Source organism: Blastomyces gilchristii (assembly GCF_000003855.2).
Source record: "Blastomyces gilchristii SLH14081 genomic scaffold supercont1.20, whole genome shotgun sequence".
In the NCBI taxonomy this organism is placed as follows: domain Eukaryota; kingdom Fungi; phylum Ascomycota; class Eurotiomycetes; order Onygenales; family Ajellomycetaceae; genus Blastomyces; species Blastomyces gilchristii.
The window spans coordinates 819,344-837,300 of NW_003101663.1; the positions used below are offsets into that span (position 1 = coordinate 819,344).

Genomic DNA, 17,957 nt, shown 5'->3' on the forward strand with positions numbered 1-17,957 from the left:
TAACTTCACTTATATAAAATATTTAATTAATTTTAAAATTATATATCTATTTTAAATATCTATCTGATCATTATTAAATTAATATTTTTTAAATTCTCAGTTATTCTGCTATTATCTCTGCTATTTTATAACTCACTATCTCTTCTTATTATATTATAATTATTGATAAAAGACAGTGTGTCTTTTAAATCTCAAGATATCTAATATCAGATATACTTTAGTTAATATTCTTTATTACTTAAAGATAAATTCTCTCTATAATTACTACAGTCTCTCAATAATATAGATAATGAATATAATATATCAGATAATAACTTAACAGAGCTTGAATTTATTAATACTTCTTTAAAATTTAAGATTACTGATACTAATACTAATACTCTATAAGTTTATTTATAATTAAACTACTGTGACTTATAATATCTATCTACAATGTCTTATAATTAATAGAAAAGATAATTAAAATTATCTTATATTATCAGAATATTACAGTAAAATAGTTAAGAAATAAAGATTTTTATAGAGACTTAAATTCAGAGTTCTGATATCTTAACTTATTAATAATACAGTACTTCTACAAAGCAGTGAAATATACTATATTCAGTACTTTTTAAAATAGAAATATTCAATAATAATTAATATTATACTGTTTTATTTAAATAGAAGCTGAAATATCTTATTAATACTCTTTTCTTTATAAAATTCAATTATAATTCTAATCTGAATATTATTAACTTTCAGACTGTTTTCTTTAATAATGATTTTTAAAGCTGCTGTTATAGCTGACTTATATATTTTCTTTAATTCTTCTTGATTATATTTAATACAGTTAATGAGATATTATTTAACTCAGTTATTAAAAAGTAACTCAGCTGTTAAAAAGAAGTATTATATAATTAATTCAGAAGTTATTAAAAGATCTTAGAAGTTATTAGAAGTTATTATAAGTTAATATACTATATAAGATTATTAAGAGATCAGAAGTTATTAGAAGTTATTAGAAATTATTAAAAAATATACTTAGTATTTTAACTATAGTCTCTGATAACTGAATAAATATTTTAATAGTAAGATTAAGATATTAAATAACTAGATATAATTATAATTAAAAAATTAGTAAATCATTTCTATATTTAAAATCATAGTAGTAGTTTTCAATATAATACTTTATACTTAGAATATATATATTTTCAGATAAAAATTACATCAATTAATAGAAAATTGAAAAAATTAATTCTTTAAAATAATAGAGAAATAATCTATAAGTGATATTACACAGTGATTCTATCTTAAATATTATAATTAAAGTAAATTATTTCTATATTACTAATAAATAGAAACTGTTTTTTCTCAGATACTCTGTGAAGAGTTTGCTGAGAATGTCTTATTTAGGTTTAGTATAAGCTCTGTGACAGTTGATTGACTCAGATGTTAGCAGGACTTGGCAGAAAGTAGCAGTAGTTCGGATTGAGTTAGCTCGGAGTGGAGTGGCTGAGTTTACTGAGATAACCGAGGATCGAGTCCCGCCCTCCGTCTTGAGGCAACGGACATGACATACGGAGTACATCCGTTCTATCATGCCTTAAGCTTTGGTTATAGCTTACGATGCTGCGGGAATTTCCAACGCATCTGTCGGGATGAGCTGATCACGTACCGGGCCCCCAATACCCATTACGCACGGAGATAGAAGTTCGAAGCACCTTTCCAACTCACCACAAGTTCGAACACGGCCTTGTACATGGAATGCGCACCTCCTCTTCTCCAGCTTCGGGGAGAAGAACCGCATTAATGTGAGGTGACGATAATAAGTGTGATGCCTTTAAAGGAAAGTGTGCTTTCTTATGCGTGACGGTGTAATTGTGACCCGCGCAGTAACTAAGTCAACCCGCCTGTCATGATGACCTAGATCAGGATTTTATCCTCTCCACGGTGAAGTCTAGATTCCATGTATATTTTCAAATGTTTCGAGTCATATGTACCCGAAGAACTTGTATAATAGCTATAATACCTTTGTATATCAACTTTGGAGGAAAGAAAGAGAGTAGTATTGTGGTCATAGAGCTGCAAGTATGTAAGCTATGCCTGGGAACGCAAGAGGGATTTGTTAGAGGAGCAAGGATGCATCTCTCCCCGATCCTCAAAACGTGCAATCGCCGATTGCCCTAGAAGCAAGAGAGAATCAAGCAAGAATGATGACTGCAATATCTCACTCTGGACCCCATCAACCAGGGCTGTTCACGCGGTCTCGCCTCACAAAGCTGCTGGCCAATAATCGCCCCAGAAGAATGTGTCGGGGAATCTGCGGGTTTGTCCTTGGGTTTTTCCCTCTGTCTATAGCCTCAAAGTTTGTAGAGCGCCGATTTTCTCGAACAACTAAAGAAAAAACCTGTAGTTTTCTTTGCTCCGAGAACAACAGTTGTGCTGCGGCATATCCCATTGCTGGAGGCGGACAAAGCATGATGTGCACATTGTGAGCTTGTTGTGCAAGGAAAAAGGCGTCAAACTAATTCCTCCCACAGGGCATTGAAGGCCTTTTTTTTTTTTTTTTTTTTTTTTTTTTTTTTTTTTTTTTGGAGAGAAAACGGCAAAGTAGTATAAAAACTTTTTGTGACAAACAATACACTTTTTTCTCCTCGGGAGGCTGCCAACCTTCCTGCTGTTGTTAAAGTCAATCTCAGTGTCTGGCATAAAATATTTAAAAAGAGATAAGGGCATATTAAGAGGTTGAAAGTACTCATCCCAAGCGCCTTGCAAGAATTTAACCCTTTTCCCTATTTCCTGTTGTTCTTGTTAAATCCGAATGCCTGTTGGTTCGCGCACAGCGCGCCAGGGGAGTCCAAGAGATAAATAGTTAGCCACAAGAGGAGAGAATGCTTAAAGAAAAGAAGAAAGACACATGTACGCAGCGTAAAAATTGTGCACAGAAGTAAGTGTCCGCATAGTTCCAATTCAGTAGCCAACCGAAGCACCATTTGTTGTTAAGTGAGGAAGTCCTGCGCAGGGATCGCGGATAGATGGGACATTGTTTTTTCTTTCTTTCTCTCCCCGTCTCTTCCCCCCACTGCGGCTCATTTTCCCCTCTCCACACTCAGTCACCACCGCCACCATCAACCACCGCCACCACTACCACCACCATATCCATCGCTCCTCTTCCACTCTATCCCATTCCCCCGCCAGCTCATCCTCACCACACACGGGCACACGAGCGCAGAATCAAGGATTGTCTAGCATTCGTTTTCTCCGCATCCTCAATCCTATCCTCTGCTCACCTGGCCACCAGTTTTGACACGGCTGAAACTCGCCACAAACGTACACTACCTCCATAGACTTTATTCAGCTCCTTCATGCTCTTTCGACTGAGTGATACATAGTTATGTTCTTTCTTCTTTCACATTTGCTAAGATAACTGTTTCGAAAGCGAACCCGTCCGCTCTCTTTGTTGCAAGGGTCTCCTCACTCTAACTCTCCCACCAACAGCGCAGACGAGACCGGAAAAAGAACTCTATATATTATTTCAATCTACTTCAATCCACCCTTCCTTCGCCTTTGCCTGGGCGACAGTCCGTTACTCCACGATTCCCGTACCCTACGCAAGGAAGAAGAAACTAGCCCGCAAAAATGGACGGGGACGATGAACTCATGGCCACGGTCTACAAAAAGATCGAGCGGGAAAAGGCCCTCATTACCGCTGCCACCAACATGCGACAATCAACAGATAACCCCCTCGTGCAACAACGAGTTGACGCAAATATCCGCGACAGTCGCAAGAATATCGTCTACCTGGAAGAAAAGATGCGGGAACTCCAGATTCGCAAAATGGGCCGTGATGGCGGCCAGTCCCCCGAGCAGCCTGGCTCTCCAGCAAGTCCTCGCGGCGCTTCCCGTGGCTATGGCGGTGGCCCACCGCCTCCTCCAAAAGATGATGGTGGTCGTTATACCCCAAATGATAGGGGTGATTATGGAGATGTCGGCCCACGGGGATACAGCCAAGGTGGAACTGGAGCTATGCCACCCCGTGCTCCATATGGTGACCCCAGGCCTGATACCGGCGTACCAAAAGCACGACCAAATTTTAGCAAACTAGGCAAGTTGCCACATTACGTCCCTAACTACGGATCCATCGGATTTATCCTATTATAAGTTTCGCTAACTTAACTTGCTCCCGGGTACCAGATTTGATTAAATACGACACGCCATATCTTGGACCGAAAATTCAACTCATGTTATCGCAGTTAGAATTCAAACTAAGTGTTGAGAAGCAGTACAAAGATGGCATTGAGAAGATGGTGCGATTATATCAAGATGAGGGAGACCGGAAGAGCAGAGCGGATGCCGAGGGTCGACGAATCGAGAGCATCCAAAAAATCAGGCTCCTAAAGCAGGCCCTGAAAAGATATGAGGATCTACACGTTGACATCGAATCCTCTGCGGATCATCCCGACGGTTGGTTTTCACCTAAACTGGTTTATTCCATCATTCTCCCCTTTCGTTCACTGGGTGGCTAATCTAGATGCGTTTTAGATGAGAGTCTGAATTCGCCTAATATCAGAAAGCCCCTTACCGGCCATTTAACGATGCGCATCCACGCAGTGAAAGACGTTGATCACGCAGCAAGCTCTCGGTTTTCACGAGGCCCTGAAACATTCGTTATCATGAAAGTGGAAGATGCGATTAAGGCAAAAACTAGAGCCACTAGGAGTGATAAATGGACTGAGGAAACTTTCAACGTGGATATCGACAAAGCCAACGAGATCGAACTTACAGTTTACGACAAAGCTGGAGATCGACCAACTCCAATCGGAATGCTTTGGATCCGAATATCCGACATTTCCGAAGAGATGCGACGGAAAAAGATTGAATCAGAGTTCAATGCGTCCGGATGGGTGTCCGCTGATAAAATGGAACACGGAGGGGCAGGTGGGATTAGACCTGATGCCCAGTTCCATGGCGTTCCTCAACCCTCTTTTGGTGGGGGATCACAAGCAGAGCCCAATCCTCAAATAAATCAGAATGCAACCGTTATGATTGATTCATGGTTCGCTCTAGAGCCTGTCGGGAGAATACATCTCACGATGAGCTTTGGTAAGTTTCCGGGAGGCACTTTTGACCACATATTGCTAACCAGTGTATAGCAAAACAATTGAAAGATCGACGGCCGTTTGATATCGGTCTCAATCGGCAGGGTGCCGTTCGTCAGAAGAAGGAAGAGGTTCACGAGAAGCAGGGACATAAATTCGTTACACAGCAGTTCTATAACATTATGCGCTGCGCTCTCTGTGGAGATTTCTTGAAGTATGCTGCAGGCATGCAGTGCTCAGATTGCAAGTACACCTGTCACAAAAAATGTTACCCAAAAGTCGTCACCAAGTGTATCAGCAAAGCGAATTACGAGACCGATCCAGACGATGAGAAAATCAATCATCGTATTCCACATCGGTTCGAGGGATATTCGAACATTTCTGCCAGTTGGTGTTGCCATTGTGGCTACCTGTTACCATTCGGGCGGAAGAATGCCAAAAAATGCTCAGGTATTACGAAGCTTTCGCAATAATTTGTGCTGTTTTGCCTATTCTATAATTGCTAACATCTTCACTAGAATGCAGTCTTACGTGCCATGCGCAGTGCGCACATCTCGTCCCGGACTTTTGTGGGATGTCTATGGAAGTTGCCAACCAAATTTTGGAGACTCTCATCAAAACCAAAAATCATAATAAATCTGCGTCAGTGGGAGGTACAGGAATAAGTAGCCGTACTTTACGTCCTCCTGGCCGGCCACAACCAGCGGCCGAGAGCGGACAGCAACCGCAAGATGTGGCATATGGGCAGCCCCCGAAACCCGCTTCCGCGGAGGCAGTTAGTGCGGCTCATGGTTCCTACACTCCTCAGTCACCAGTCGCGTCACCCAGACAGAGTCATCCTCCCCGTGGCTCCTCGAACGCGGCCGCAGCCGCTGCTGCTGCAGCTGCAACGGGCATGCGTCCATCTTCGCAACTGGGACCTCCCGCCCCCTACGACAGGATCCCGGATTACTCTGGTAATAGACCAGCCGACAGGTATCCAATTGATTCTCGCAGCGATGCAGATGCAGCCCGTCAGCCTCAACAGCAGCAGCAGCCGCCGTCACATACTCCCTATGATCCTAGTGCCTATGCGAGCATAAACACATACGGCCAGGCACCACAACTCCCCACTCTACAGGCCGCCCAACCTCCCGGTCCCTATGGCCACGCCCAGCACACACCACTTACGTCGCAGCCCCCCATGTCGACACTCCCTATGAAGGAACCCCAGTCAGGGCCAGTCGCCACCCAGCAACCGCCACAACAACCGAAGCCCAAAGTTGGTCTGGATCATTTCAACTTCCTCGCAGTTCTTGGAAAGGGAAACTTCGGCAAAGTTATGCTTGCCGAGACGAAGGCTTCCAAGAAACTATACGCTATTAAAGTCCTGAAGAAGGAATTCATTATTGAGAATGATGAAGTGGAGAGTACGAAGTCTGAAAAACGGGTGTTCCTGATTGCTAATAAGGAACGGCATCCGTTCTTGCTCAATCTTCACGCATGCTTCCAGACAGAAACTCGTGTCTATTTCGTCATGGAATATATTTCTGGTGGTGATCTCATGCTCCATATTCAACGTGGCCAGTTCGGCTTGAAGCGCGCACAGTAAGTCTCTCTGATATTTCCATGTAGTCAAAATAAACCTAGACGGTGCTGATATTATTATCCTAGGTTCTATGCTGCGGAGGTCTGTTTGGCGCTAAAATATTTCCACGAGAATGGCGTGATCTATCGTGATTTGAAACTCGATAATATTCTGCTAACGCTAGATGGCCACATCAAAATTGCTGATTATGGCTTATGTAAGGAGGAAATGTGGTATGGATGTACTACCAGTACGTTCTGTGGTACCCCAGAATTCATGGCACCAGAAGTACGACTCCCCGTTGGCAGCTTGCATGTAATGAGTTTATACTAACATGATGTGTAGATTCTCTTGGACAAAAAGTACGGCCGCGCAGTTGATTGGTGGGCATTTGGCGTCCTGATTTACCAGATGCTTCTTCAACAATCCCCTTTCCGCGGCGAAGACGAGGACGAAATATACGATGCAATTTTAGCGGATGAACCTCTGTATCCAATCCATATGCCCCGCGATTCTGTATCGATTTTACAAAAGCTCTTGACTCGAGAACCGGAAATGCGACTTGGATCTGGCCCAACGGATGCACAAGAGATTATGTCGCATGCATTCTTCCGGAACATTAACTGGGATGATGTATACCATAAGCGCGTACCTCCGCCATTCTGCCCGACTATCTCTAACCCGACGGATACAAGTAACTTCGACCAAGAATTTACAAGCGTCACTCCCGTGTTGACTCCCGTGCAATCAGGTAGGTCTAGGATATTCCATTCGATAACAAACTCCCTTAAGATTATATATGCTGACGATTTTAATAGTCCTCTCCCAAGCGATGCAGGAGGAATTCCGCGGTTTCTCATATTTTGCCGATTTTGTTTGATTGATTAGCTCCAGAGCCTAAAATAAATTGATCACGATCCTCTTTATCGGGGCTTCTAGACGCTCTCTATCATCTCCTATATTTTGGTCTCATGCTTCTTCTCTTGCTTCCCCTTTCTTCTTTTTCTTCAAGGTCTTTTTTGAAATGAGGATGACTGATCCTTTTACCACCACATCTCTGATCAAAACTTAACTTTCGTCTCTCCAACCAATGATAGACGCTCCATTTAAACGAAAACCACTTCTCCTGGTTCGAAACAAGAAAGTATGTACCTGCATATATACATCCCGCCGGTGGAGAGAAGAGCTGGACTCCAGACCAAGAACACTGCCGGACTTGTTCGAGTTAACCAAAATGTCATATTTCTGGGGTAGGTGGCGATATACAAGCTTCTTTTTAATAACAAGATTGCCTTTTTAAGAAAAAGAACGAATAAAACAGATTTATGGTAGCGAGATAATGTGGTGGTGGAGGACTTTTCTTAGGCCTATTTTTTTTCCCCGCTTTTTGCCTTCCTTTTTGTGCTTCTAGTCTTCTTTTTATCTCTCCATCTTCTCAAAATCACCCTCTCACTTAATCATTATTTATTCTGTTTTGTTCTACACCTATACCTTTATTATTATTAGTTCATATAACTGTTTTCCTCCTTTCGCTTTCCTCCTTTTGTTCGTCTTTGGTTTCCCTACTTCCAAATGGGATGGGGGTGTGGGTGGTGTAGGATGGCCAGACAAGGGCTTGGATTTTCATTGTTCAGCTGTAGTATCTAGACAATGGATATCTATTCCTTGGTCGCGACCTGCTGCGAAGTGATTGCATCCAAGGATACGGGTAGGGAAGGGAAGGGAGGACAAAACGAAGTAGTTACTAGCCCTATTTTGCTTCTCTCTCTTTAAGTTGCCCTTGTTATGTAGTCGTTTGAATTATACCCCTCGTTGCTATTCATATACGTATTACTATTATTGCTATGAATGGTCTTGTTTACTTAAAAATACGCAATGGATCTGTGGATGGTGACATTTCTCCAGAGAGTTTGGGATGCTTTTATCTCAGCAGACTCTCTGTTCTGCTCAGTTCCAGCATATTACCTAAAAATTACATATTTTCAGAGAATATTAATATTATATAACTTTGAATTTCAATTTCTTATTCATTATACATTTTTAAGATTTATAAATCATCTTAGATTATAGCTATAGATATTGATTTCTCTAGATCTTAAAATAGTATAGATATAATAAATAGATGAATGCTACTTTTATTTATAAAGGGCCTGTTCGGTGCGTCCGTGTGTACTCATTCTTTTTGTACGGATCTCCACTTTTTTTAAAAAGTATGGCCCCAATCTCATGACTGTTCGGTGGGCAGAGCATCTGTACTAATAGTACCGCTGCTTTTTACAAAGTACAGATGAAAAAGGCCAGGTGTTCAGTGGATTGAGCAGCTGTACTTGCATCTTTTGCCAAGATCTTATGAATAAGCCATATTTAACTTCAACGGCGTGTGATGGTGTAGAATAGCACTTTTAGAGGCAATATAGTGTAGAATAGTGTTCATAGTGGAGGCAGTTAACTAATATTGGTTAGGAAGAAGCTTACAAAACACATTCTTTTTGAACAGACTCCAGAGTCTGTTCAAAAAGAATGTGTTTTGTAAGCTTCTTCTTTCTCCATCCCATCCTACAGAAGAATATTGTCAGCAAAGATCATCAAGATGGCGCAACGCCGGCTTGCTACTAAATAATTGGTAAATACGCTATTTTTAATGAGATCCACTATTGCGTTCAAAAAGTACGGACGCACCGAACAGGCCCTAATTGAAACAAGCATCAAATGCTCGCTTACGCTCGCTTTGCTGCTTGGCGCAGCCCCCTCTACCACTTCCACTACTTCCACCCCCTACCTCTACCCCCCTTACCACCTCTACCACCCCTACCACCTCTACCACTCCTACCACTCCTACCACTCCTACCACCCCTACCACCCCTACCACCCCTACCACCCGGCAACCCCCCCCTATCACTTCCACTCTCTACCTCTACTCACTCTTACCACTCCTTCCACTCCTTTCACTCTCTATTCTCTCTATCACCATCATCATCTCTACTCCTTCTACTACTCTCTTCCACTCTGTATCATCTCTATCACCATTATCAGATTAATCAGAGCTGTACAGACTGCAGAGCCAGCTATTCAATCTCATTCATGAATTCAAAGAGATGCACATGACATCACATGAGACTTTATTACAGAGTACTTAGCAGTAACTATATACTATAAACACAGAGATCAAAATGTGGTAGAGATAGTAAGAGAGGAGTAGAGATAGTGAAAGTGATAGAAGAGACTGCAGAGCAGTAGAGATAGTGGTGGTGATAGAGAGGCTAGAGGGTGGAAAAGGTGATAGAGAGAGGTGATAGAGAGAGGTGATAGAGAGAGGTGATAGAGAGAGGTGATAGAGACAGTGATGGTGATAGAGATGGTAAGAGAGGGGTAGAATGGTAAGATGAGAGTAGAGATAGAGAGTGGAAGTGATAGAGAGTGCTGTGAGGCGGTAGAGGCAGTGATGGTGGTAGAGAGGGTAGAGGTGGAAGGGGTGGTAGGGGTGGTAAGAGAGTGAGTGGTAAGATGGGAGTAGAGGTATGAAGTGGAAGTGATAGAGGAGAGGCTGCGGGGCGGTAGAGGCAGTAGTGGTGGTAGAGGGGGTAGGAGTGATAGGAGCAATTGCTAGGACAATGCCACTGAGCAGGCGTCACTACATATCCATGGATTTTTTGTAGGCTACTGGGGCAAAAGAGCTCAGTCACCACCAGCGCACTGCTGGTAGAGGGCCGATCAACCCCCGGGAACCCCCAACAGAGAGATATAGAGAGATTTAGCTTATTGTCTATTTTGGTTTAGCTTCAAAGAGTGACTAATCATCAATTCAACTGTTAAAACAGCAATGGGCTGTGCAGCGGCTGAGCCTGCTGAGATAAGGATGCTTCAAGGAACCAGGGGTTACATCATGTGACCTTGAGTTAATTCAGCAACCTTATGTGGCCCTAAACCATAGTAGGTTAAGTTAAATGGGTGGTTGCCTGATGAGCCGCCTCTCGCGTCGTTCCAGAAAAGGGAAAACCGCGTCATTGCAATATATATCCCACCCTCAGAACTCTCAACTCTACAACACATCAGCAGCGTCAATTTCTTCACTTGAGCCCTTGCAATCCCCTTCTCATCACTCTTCGTGGACAACACCAACAGCACGTGGTATTCTCCTCTCATAATGAACTCCTCCCACCTACCTGCAGCCCATGTCCGATGCACACTTTCGGACAAAGCCAACCAAAAACAGCAACCCTCGATTGCAACCTGCTAGTTCAATCTAGCTCTGCCCCTCGCTTTCTTCGACAGAAATCTCCAAGGGAGCGTTTCTCCATTGTTTATCTTCTTTCATATCTTACCTTTCTTTCAAAAAAACTCGACTCTTTAAGGACCTTGGGATTGAACCTGCCATAAAGATGGGCTACTTCTCAAGTTTCCGCCAATCCTTCTCGTCCTTCCTGGCCCCTCAGAAATCCCCTCTCGAACGACCGCCATCACAAACTGGTCTGCCCACGCCTAGCGCAGTCGAGCCGCGTGCGCAATCATTTTCAGAAGTCTTACAACACCGTTCAATGAGCCCTACGTCCAAAATGCAGGATTGGCTTTCATGCACCGCGTCCAGCCAATTCGATGGAAGAAGTGGAGAGGGAAGCGAGTCTGTAAATCGACGAGGGAAAATGGCATTCCATCCTTCCATGATGAGAGGAATCGTGGAGACACCCCGGGACGCGTACAGGAACTTTGTGCAACTTCCCACTCCGGCTGAGTCCGGGTCGAAGAGGAAATTGACGTTTGATCGTAGTTACGCTCAAGCGGAGAATCAAATCAGTGCCCATGAGGATGATCTGGAGGGAGATACGCTTGTGGTGGGTGAAGCTACTCCAGCTAAACGACGACGGGTTCGTGAGGGCATGATATATATGGGCGAACGAGAGACTATGGAAGTACAGCTGTTTGAGGGTGATACTCTTGGTGTGGAAGATACTGAGGCAATGACGGGCTCAGGAGCTGAAAGCGAAGCTGAAAGCGAAGCTGAAGATTCAGATATAGTCAATGAAGAGTCTACATTGAGCGATAATGAAGACGCGGCGTCCCTGGTTGCCTCGGATGATTTTGGAACTGATGGTGATGAGGTACTGCTAGTCCCTCCGCATCCACGTAAGGCGAACCGTGGCTCGAAAATCTCGCGTGACATAGACGATGTTTACCGCCCTTCGTCAACGGCTGTGGACAAGAACCTGAATCGGGACCCGAGCATGGAAAACGACCTAAGTGAAGATGAAGTTGTCGGGAAGTCGCACGTTGTGAGCAAAAATGAGAGGAAGGAAGTGGCATTTGATTTCTCTGTGGAGAGAGCAGAACGCTGGGTTGCTGCTATCAAGTTGCCGAAGGGGCACTGGGCGGAAGCGGAGAAGGACCTCTTCTATCGCCTTGCAATGCGAGGATTCGAACCTCTCGTGCCTAGCAATTGGCAATTGGATTTCAGCACCCTTCCCGAATCGCTGCTTGGTCACCCAGAGGATATCACCCCTCCTTATATCGATGCGATTGGTGCATCGGAGTTTCGTGGTAAGTGTATTCGTAAGAGAAACTTTATGGCATACAGCCGTTTTGTCACCAACGACTCAAACTAACAGTATGTCAGCTATCAACGCCCTTAGCGATCTCTTTGAACTTGGAAGTCAAGTCAGGGACCGCCAATCGGTCTACCTTCGGCCCGAGCCAGTTATCCGTCGCGCCATCACGGGTTATATCAAATGGGCCTTGTACGATTCTAACCTCCTCAATCGTCCAAATGCAATCCCCATATACGCAATATATTCTCTTAAACCATCCGAGTCCACTCGCGATGCCCTTCAAATCCTAAACCAACGGTTAGTCATGTTGGCGAACCGTTACCGCGAAGCCTGGCGATTAACGCCTAGTATCGAGACCAGCTTCAATGGAAAAACCAACGACGCCGAGAATAACGAAAGTGGTCAATGCGACAGCATCAACCAATATGCGACTCGCCCATTCCCAGTTATAACCGGATTCCTGATCTGCGGGCCCATCGTTGCACTTCTCACCCTGAACTCGGACCCGCAGGTGCATCCCGTCTTGGACTCAATGTTTTCCGCCAAATTCATCTCGCAGTTTGATTTTAGCGAGATTGCGCAAGATGTGTGGAATTCGTTCGCTGTTGCCATTGCTGTTGTTCGGATGCGAAAGACGATGGCTCAGTTGGAAGCGGAAGGAAAAGGGGATGTTATGTGGATGACTGGCGACGAGGCCCGTTCGGGGGACCCGGATCTCTAGGCATCTCGTCAACTTGATGTCGAAGGCTATGAGTATAGTTTTCCCGGGATGGTTAATTGGTGTCATTCAGATGGGTGGTTGTGCCATTGATGGACCACTGATGGCGGTTGTGGTACTGCTGCTGCGTACTAAATAATCGGGCCCAATTTTCCATCTGCTTGAGCTGTTGCTTTTCTTCTCTTTTTTTTTTCCCTTTTGTTTGTTTTTATGCAATATATGTTTTACGAATTGTACGTGCTTATGATGGAAGATATTGAAACCAATACTCACGCTGGCATGGAACTGGGAGATACCCTTTTTGTTTATACCCCTTAGTTCTTTCTGGCGTCCTTTGCTCTGTAGATTATCCGATTGCTGAATTTATTCCCTTGAATTTACTTCTCTTTTCGCAGTATTCTTCTCAAGCATAGGATCCATTTTGAACACATTTGATGACGGTGAGTTATTTAGAAAATCATCGCACCTGGTGATGTTGATCACGTGCAGTCAATGTCAACACCAGCAACCTCTGTAGGCTACTGGGAACCCCTACGGAGTTACTCTTAGAATGAAGTAGAAGAGGAGGACAGAGTGACTTGAGAATAAGAATGGACGCCCCTCAGGACAGAGATATTAAACTTCAACGTGCTTCTAGTGATTTAATACGAGAGACTAGATCAAAACTTTCCCCACTCCTCTGGAAATCGCGGCCTCATGGCAATCACAATGCCAGCAGCCGTCAAGTACACCGTCTGGCGCAAACTCGCAAGGCATTAAAACTAATAGATCTCGTAAGTCTACAACTCCCCTTATCGAATTAATTGTGTATATATGTATATGGATATATAAGCTATGAACTGTTCTAACTTTTTCTTGCATGGGCTTGTGGCCTTTTCCGCATGTTCGAGATATTAGTTGGAGCCATTTCAAGAGTGGCCACAACTTCTAGATCCCTATCTGCAAGAAGTACTTTCAAATTTAGTCGATGCATTCTTAGAATATCTGACAGTTCACCGAGATCAATATGTGCTTGCGTCATCGAAAGCTTCGGTGCAGAAAAGAGCCGAAAGTGGAGGTCTCATCCCTCTACCCAGAGCAATATGCATGCTCCTATATACGCTCTGCAAAATTCGCGGCGTCAAAGTCATCAGCCGGTTTCTGAACAATGAACCAAAGTACCTGGAAGTCATGTTGCGTGCGTTTATTGAGTGGGACAGCAGTGCTACCACGGCAGAAGCAGCCCCCACCGAAACCGCGGGTACGAAAGCTCAGCCCAAGACGTTGATTTGGGAAGAGAGATATATAATGCTTCTTTGGCTCTCTCATCTGCTCCTTGCACCGTTCGATCTGGCGTCGATTTCATCAAAGACCTTACCAGTGCCATATGATAATCTTTCTGTTGTGCCTGATCTGTCACCCGATATTCCCCGCGTGTCTATTTCGATTCTTTCGATATGTCTTAAGTATGTTGTGCTTCCTGGTAAGGAGCGGGAGGCGGCGACCGTATTGTTGGCGAGGCTTGCTCTGCGGGTAGATATGCAGCGACTGGGACTTTTGAGCTCTCTCATGCGGTGGGCGCTGGATATTCTACGCCCAACGGCTGAAAGTACCGCGCCGCCGCCAGTGTATACCTGTATCGGAGTGCTTTCGTTTATCTCTAGGCTTGGGGTTTCTGGGCAAGTTGGGGATTTAGCGCCATTCATCGTGCCGATATTTAATGGGATCCTGCAAATATCTGAGGGAGAGTCGCCTCTTGCTGAGACAATTAGGTCCTCTGCATCTGCCAGGAAGTCGATGATAAAAATTCTGCGGACTATCACGACTCTAGTGATATCTCTAGACGAGAGCTCTGGACGCCACCAAATTCCGGAAGATACGGTGTCGATGATTCTGGAGAACGCAATCGATTACTTCCTGGTCTCTCTCGCTGATAAAGACACACCGGTACGATTTGCAGCGAGCAAGGCACTTAGCATGATAACCGTCAGACTCGATCCGAGCATGACGTCTGATGTCATAGAAGCAGTCCTTGGTTCTCTAGATGAGAATATTCTCTATGAGAAGCAGGATGGCACACTAATAACACCGTTCGAAGCCCAGAACGTCGACGTCAAGTTGAGGAAACGTAACATAAGTGCCGTAGACCCTCAACGGTGGCAGGGTCTTATCCTCACTCTTGCGCATTTACTATTTCGCCGCTCGCCACCAACTTCTCTACTTCCCAGTGTGCTTCAATCACTCGTGTCTGGACTAGACTTTGAGCAACGGTCATCGACGGGAAGTTCTATCGGAACTAGTGTTAGAGACGCTTCGTGCTTTGGAATTTGGGCCTTATCTCGAAAGTACACGACAAGTGAACTACTAGACCTAGACTCCCAGGAGCTGAAAGTAACGACAAACCAGGAGGGCGGGAGCACATTGCAGGCCCTTGCAATAGAGCTTGTCTGTGCCGCATGTTTGGATCCTTCGGGGAATATTCGACGAGGTGCTTCTGCAGCACTGCAGGAACTTATTGGTCGCCATCCCGATACTATTTTTGAAGGTATCCCCTTGGTTCAGGCTGTTGATTATCATTCCGTTGCTCGCAGGTCGAGGGCGATGATTGAGGTTGCCAAGGGTGCTTCAGATATAGGAATTGTTTACTGGAACCCCCTCGTGAATGGCCTTCTACGATGGAGAGGTATCGGCTCTCCTGACGCTGAATCGCGACGGGTGGCCGCTCGCGCCCTCGGAGATTTAAGCCTTCAGGAATCGTATAAAAGCTTAAGCGTAGTGCTTGAACGGCTTGTGGAACAATTGTCTACGACGCCATTACAGGCTGTTGAGGCAAGACATGGTCTATTTTTATCTATTGCTGCTACTATTGATGCATTCATCACTCATAGAAAAAATGGGAGTGGCACAACATATGCACCTGAGTATACCAAAAAGCTCAAGGATCAAATTACAGTCCTTTGGGGCGTTGTCTTCGATTCCGCTATAGCTCCCACGCCAGAAGTCCTGACGGATCCTACAATGCGACCCGACCTCACTGCTGAGGCTTGTGCGCGCCTTATCTCTTCTCTTTCTCGCTCCTGCGCCCCGGAGGAGCAACAAAATAATGTACACCCCACGCTCTCTTATCCGTCTTTTCGATTGCTCGATAGAGCCATTGAAATCTTGCTTCTATGTATGTGTCGACCAGACGATATCCCGATTGAAGCTTCATCGCAAGCGGCATCAGACTTGTTCATGCTACTTCCTAACTCTAGGAAATCGGAAGTTGTGCAAAAGTGGTTCAGTAATATCCACGATAGCTGGCGGTTGGTAACTGGGCGTGGGCAAATTGCGGCGTTAGGTGCGGTTTTCAAACGAATGCCGAAATCTGGGGAGGGGAGGCAGTTCATTATAGATAAGCTCATCGATTGTACTGGGGCAGAAGAGAAAATTGCTAAACGGTCGTCAGCTGTGAACTGTCTTGCTACTGGTGTGTTGCCGGAGATAGGTATGATAATAATATTCTTTTCATTGACGTTAAAAGCTAGCTTTTGGCTAACATGTTGCGATACGGCAGATGATGTGGAACCTATTTCTGGGCACTTCAAGGACTTTCTTAACGATTATACGACGGACAGAAGAGGGGACGTTGGTTCGTTCATTAGGCTTGAAGCAATAGAGGCTGTCAATATCATTATTGAATCGAAGGTGCCACCTGGCCCAACACCCATGTACCTGAAGGACTTGATGGGCTGTGTTGTACGCCTTGCAGCAGAAAAGCTTGACAAAGTTCGCTTTCACGCTTGGAATTGCCTACAGACTTTCTGGGAGATATCCACAGACTTGCCTCCATTAGCACAGTAAGTCATCCCAAGAGTCTCGAAAAAAAAAAAAAAAAAAAAAAAAAAATATATATATATATAATGGCTCTAACGAAGTCCTAGAAAATACGAACATTTCAGCGAAGTCTCCTCGGCAGACTATTTTTTACAGCTTTTCAGCCTACTCCAAGTTGAGTGGCTGCGTCATTCTCTTTCGAGAGGCCTGGTAACCTCCGCTACTACAGGCACTGAGGTAGTAGTTCGATCCGCCCGCGTCGCACTTTTGCAATACATCAACAACCATGATGAGCAGCGGAGGAACATTATATGCGTTAAACTTATAGAGGATTGGCTATCGATACTGGAGAGCGATAACGATGACGACCGTTACGCCATCCCTGTTGTGGAAATGACTGCGTTTTTGCTCGATAATTGCTTCTTACATAATTCCCCGGATCCAAATATGAAGTGAGTATTTTCACCTTATATCGAGGTTGCAACGGTGGTATGACTAATTTTTTCTTGTTTTTTCAACCTCAACAGCTATCACAAACTCTTTGTTCTGGTTCAAAAGTTCCATTTTAAATCGGCCAATATGGCCCGGATTGAAGCTGCAATAAAGATATACTCACTCCTGTGGAGGATGGGTGTTATCAAGGGAGATGCCATGAAGAAGCTGACAGGAATGCTCCTGCATCCGTATCCGAAGGTAAAATTCCTCTGCTAATTTCTATTTCCTCTTTCTTCTGATCGCTACTTTTCTCCCACTAACCAAATATAGATCCGCACCATTGCCGCGGACTGTTTATATATGGAGAGCCACGTCGAGGAGATGAAGGGTGAAGACTGGTCAAGCCCTCCAGAGCAATTGAAGGCGAAGGTTGATAATTTACGTGTGGTTCTCACTTCTTAGGTGATAGCTTAGGATATATATAGCTGGGTATAAATAGATATTACAAAAATATAATGATTATTTTACGATGTTTCCGCGTTCACGAGGACGGCCAGGGAAGATATATATGTATGTATTGTAGGACCCCAGGGCGAAAACGCTTGATCACCGCCAGCCTTGACTGGTAAGTTATGTCAACATGTATAATATTATACCAATTAAATGTGAAATTTACTGGCAACTAGTTTGATTGTGAGGACCTCAGATATATATTTTTGAACCCAACCCAGTCTTATTGTACTGTACAATTCAAAGTAGTGTTTTGCACCACAAAAAATGTAATGAGTGCATCCGCATCAACTACGTAGAAAACCTAGAACAAA

The 17,957-nt window shown here is 44.2% G+C and overlaps 3 protein-coding genes across 4 annotated transcripts; all 3 read left to right on the plus strand.

Moving 5' to 3' along the window:
- Positions 1-2,582: 2,582 nt before the first annotated feature.
- On the plus strand, positions 2,583-8,633 carry BDBG_07803. Of its 2 annotated transcripts, XM_031723266.1 has the most exons (9): positions 2,583-2,926; positions 3,002-4,084; positions 4,174-4,443; positions 4,522-5,082; positions 5,133-5,528; positions 5,597-6,665; positions 6,732-6,933; positions 6,991-7,396; positions 7,464-8,633. In XM_031723266.1, exons 2-9 carry the CDS (start codon positions 3,619-3,621, stop codon positions 7,523-7,525), a joined length of 3,432 nt encoding a protein of 1,143 aa, XP_031580393.1. In that variant the 5' UTR covers positions 2,583-2,926; positions 3,002-3,618; the 3' UTR covers positions 7,526-8,633. The 2 variants fall into 2 exon arrangements, with proteins under 2 accessions (XP_031580393.1, XP_031580392.1); XM_031723265.1 differs by having other exon boundaries at positions 2,610-4,084.
- Positions 8,634-10,942: 2,309 nt separating this feature from the next.
- On the plus strand, positions 10,943-12,906 carry BDBG_07804 (uncharacterized protein; the record flags this gene model as incomplete). Its single annotated transcript, XM_002621919.2, has 2 exons — positions 10,943-12,177; positions 12,254-12,906. Exons 1-2 carry the CDS (start codon positions 11,025-11,027, stop codon positions 12,904-12,906), a joined length of 1,806 nt encoding a protein of 601 aa, XP_002621965.1. The 5' UTR covers positions 10,943-11,024.
- A 502-nt stretch (positions 12,907-13,408) lies between these two features.
- Positions 13,409-17,714, plus strand: BDBG_07805 (beta-tubulin cofactor d). Its single transcript, XM_031723267.1, has 6 exons — positions 13,409-13,676; positions 13,801-16,369; positions 16,439-16,721; positions 16,806-17,150; positions 17,226-17,391; positions 17,464-17,714. The coding sequence occupies exons 1-6, from the start codon at positions 13,494-13,496 to the stop codon at positions 17,593-17,595; spliced, it is 3,678 nt and encodes a 1,225-aa protein (XP_031580394.1). The 5' UTR covers positions 13,409-13,493; the 3' UTR covers positions 17,596-17,714.
- The last annotated feature ends 243 nt before the right edge of the window (positions 17,715-17,957 follow it).

What these genes read in the sequence shown, in the direction of transcription:
- BDBG_07803 (XM_031723266.1), top strand. Translation starts at nt 3,619, where the DNA reads ATGGACGGGGACGATGAACTCATGGCCACGGTCTACAAAAAGATCGAG. An exon ending in CTCTGCGGATCATCCCGACG is followed by an intron (nt 4,444 to 4,521) that starts GTTGGTTTTCAC and finishes GATGCGTTTTAG; the next exon opens with ATGAGAGTCTGAATTCGCCT. An exon ending in GAATGCCAAAAAATGCTCAG is followed by an intron (nt 5,529 to 5,596) that starts GTATTACGAAGC and finishes CATCTTCACTAG; the next exon opens with AATGCAGTCTTACGTGCCAT.
- BDBG_07805 (XM_031723267.1), top strand. Translation starts at nt 13,494, where the DNA reads ATGGACGCCCCTCAGGACAGAGATATTAAACTTCAACGTGCTTCTAGT. An exon ending in TCCCCGGATCCAAATATGAA is followed by an intron (nt 17,151 to 17,225) that starts GTGAGTATTTTC and finishes CAACCTCAACAG; the next exon opens with CTATCACAAACTCTTTGTTC. An exon ending in TCCTGCATCCGTATCCGAAG is followed by an intron (nt 17,392 to 17,463) that starts GTAAAATTCCTC and finishes AACCAAATATAG; the next exon opens with ATCCGCACCATTGCCGCGGA.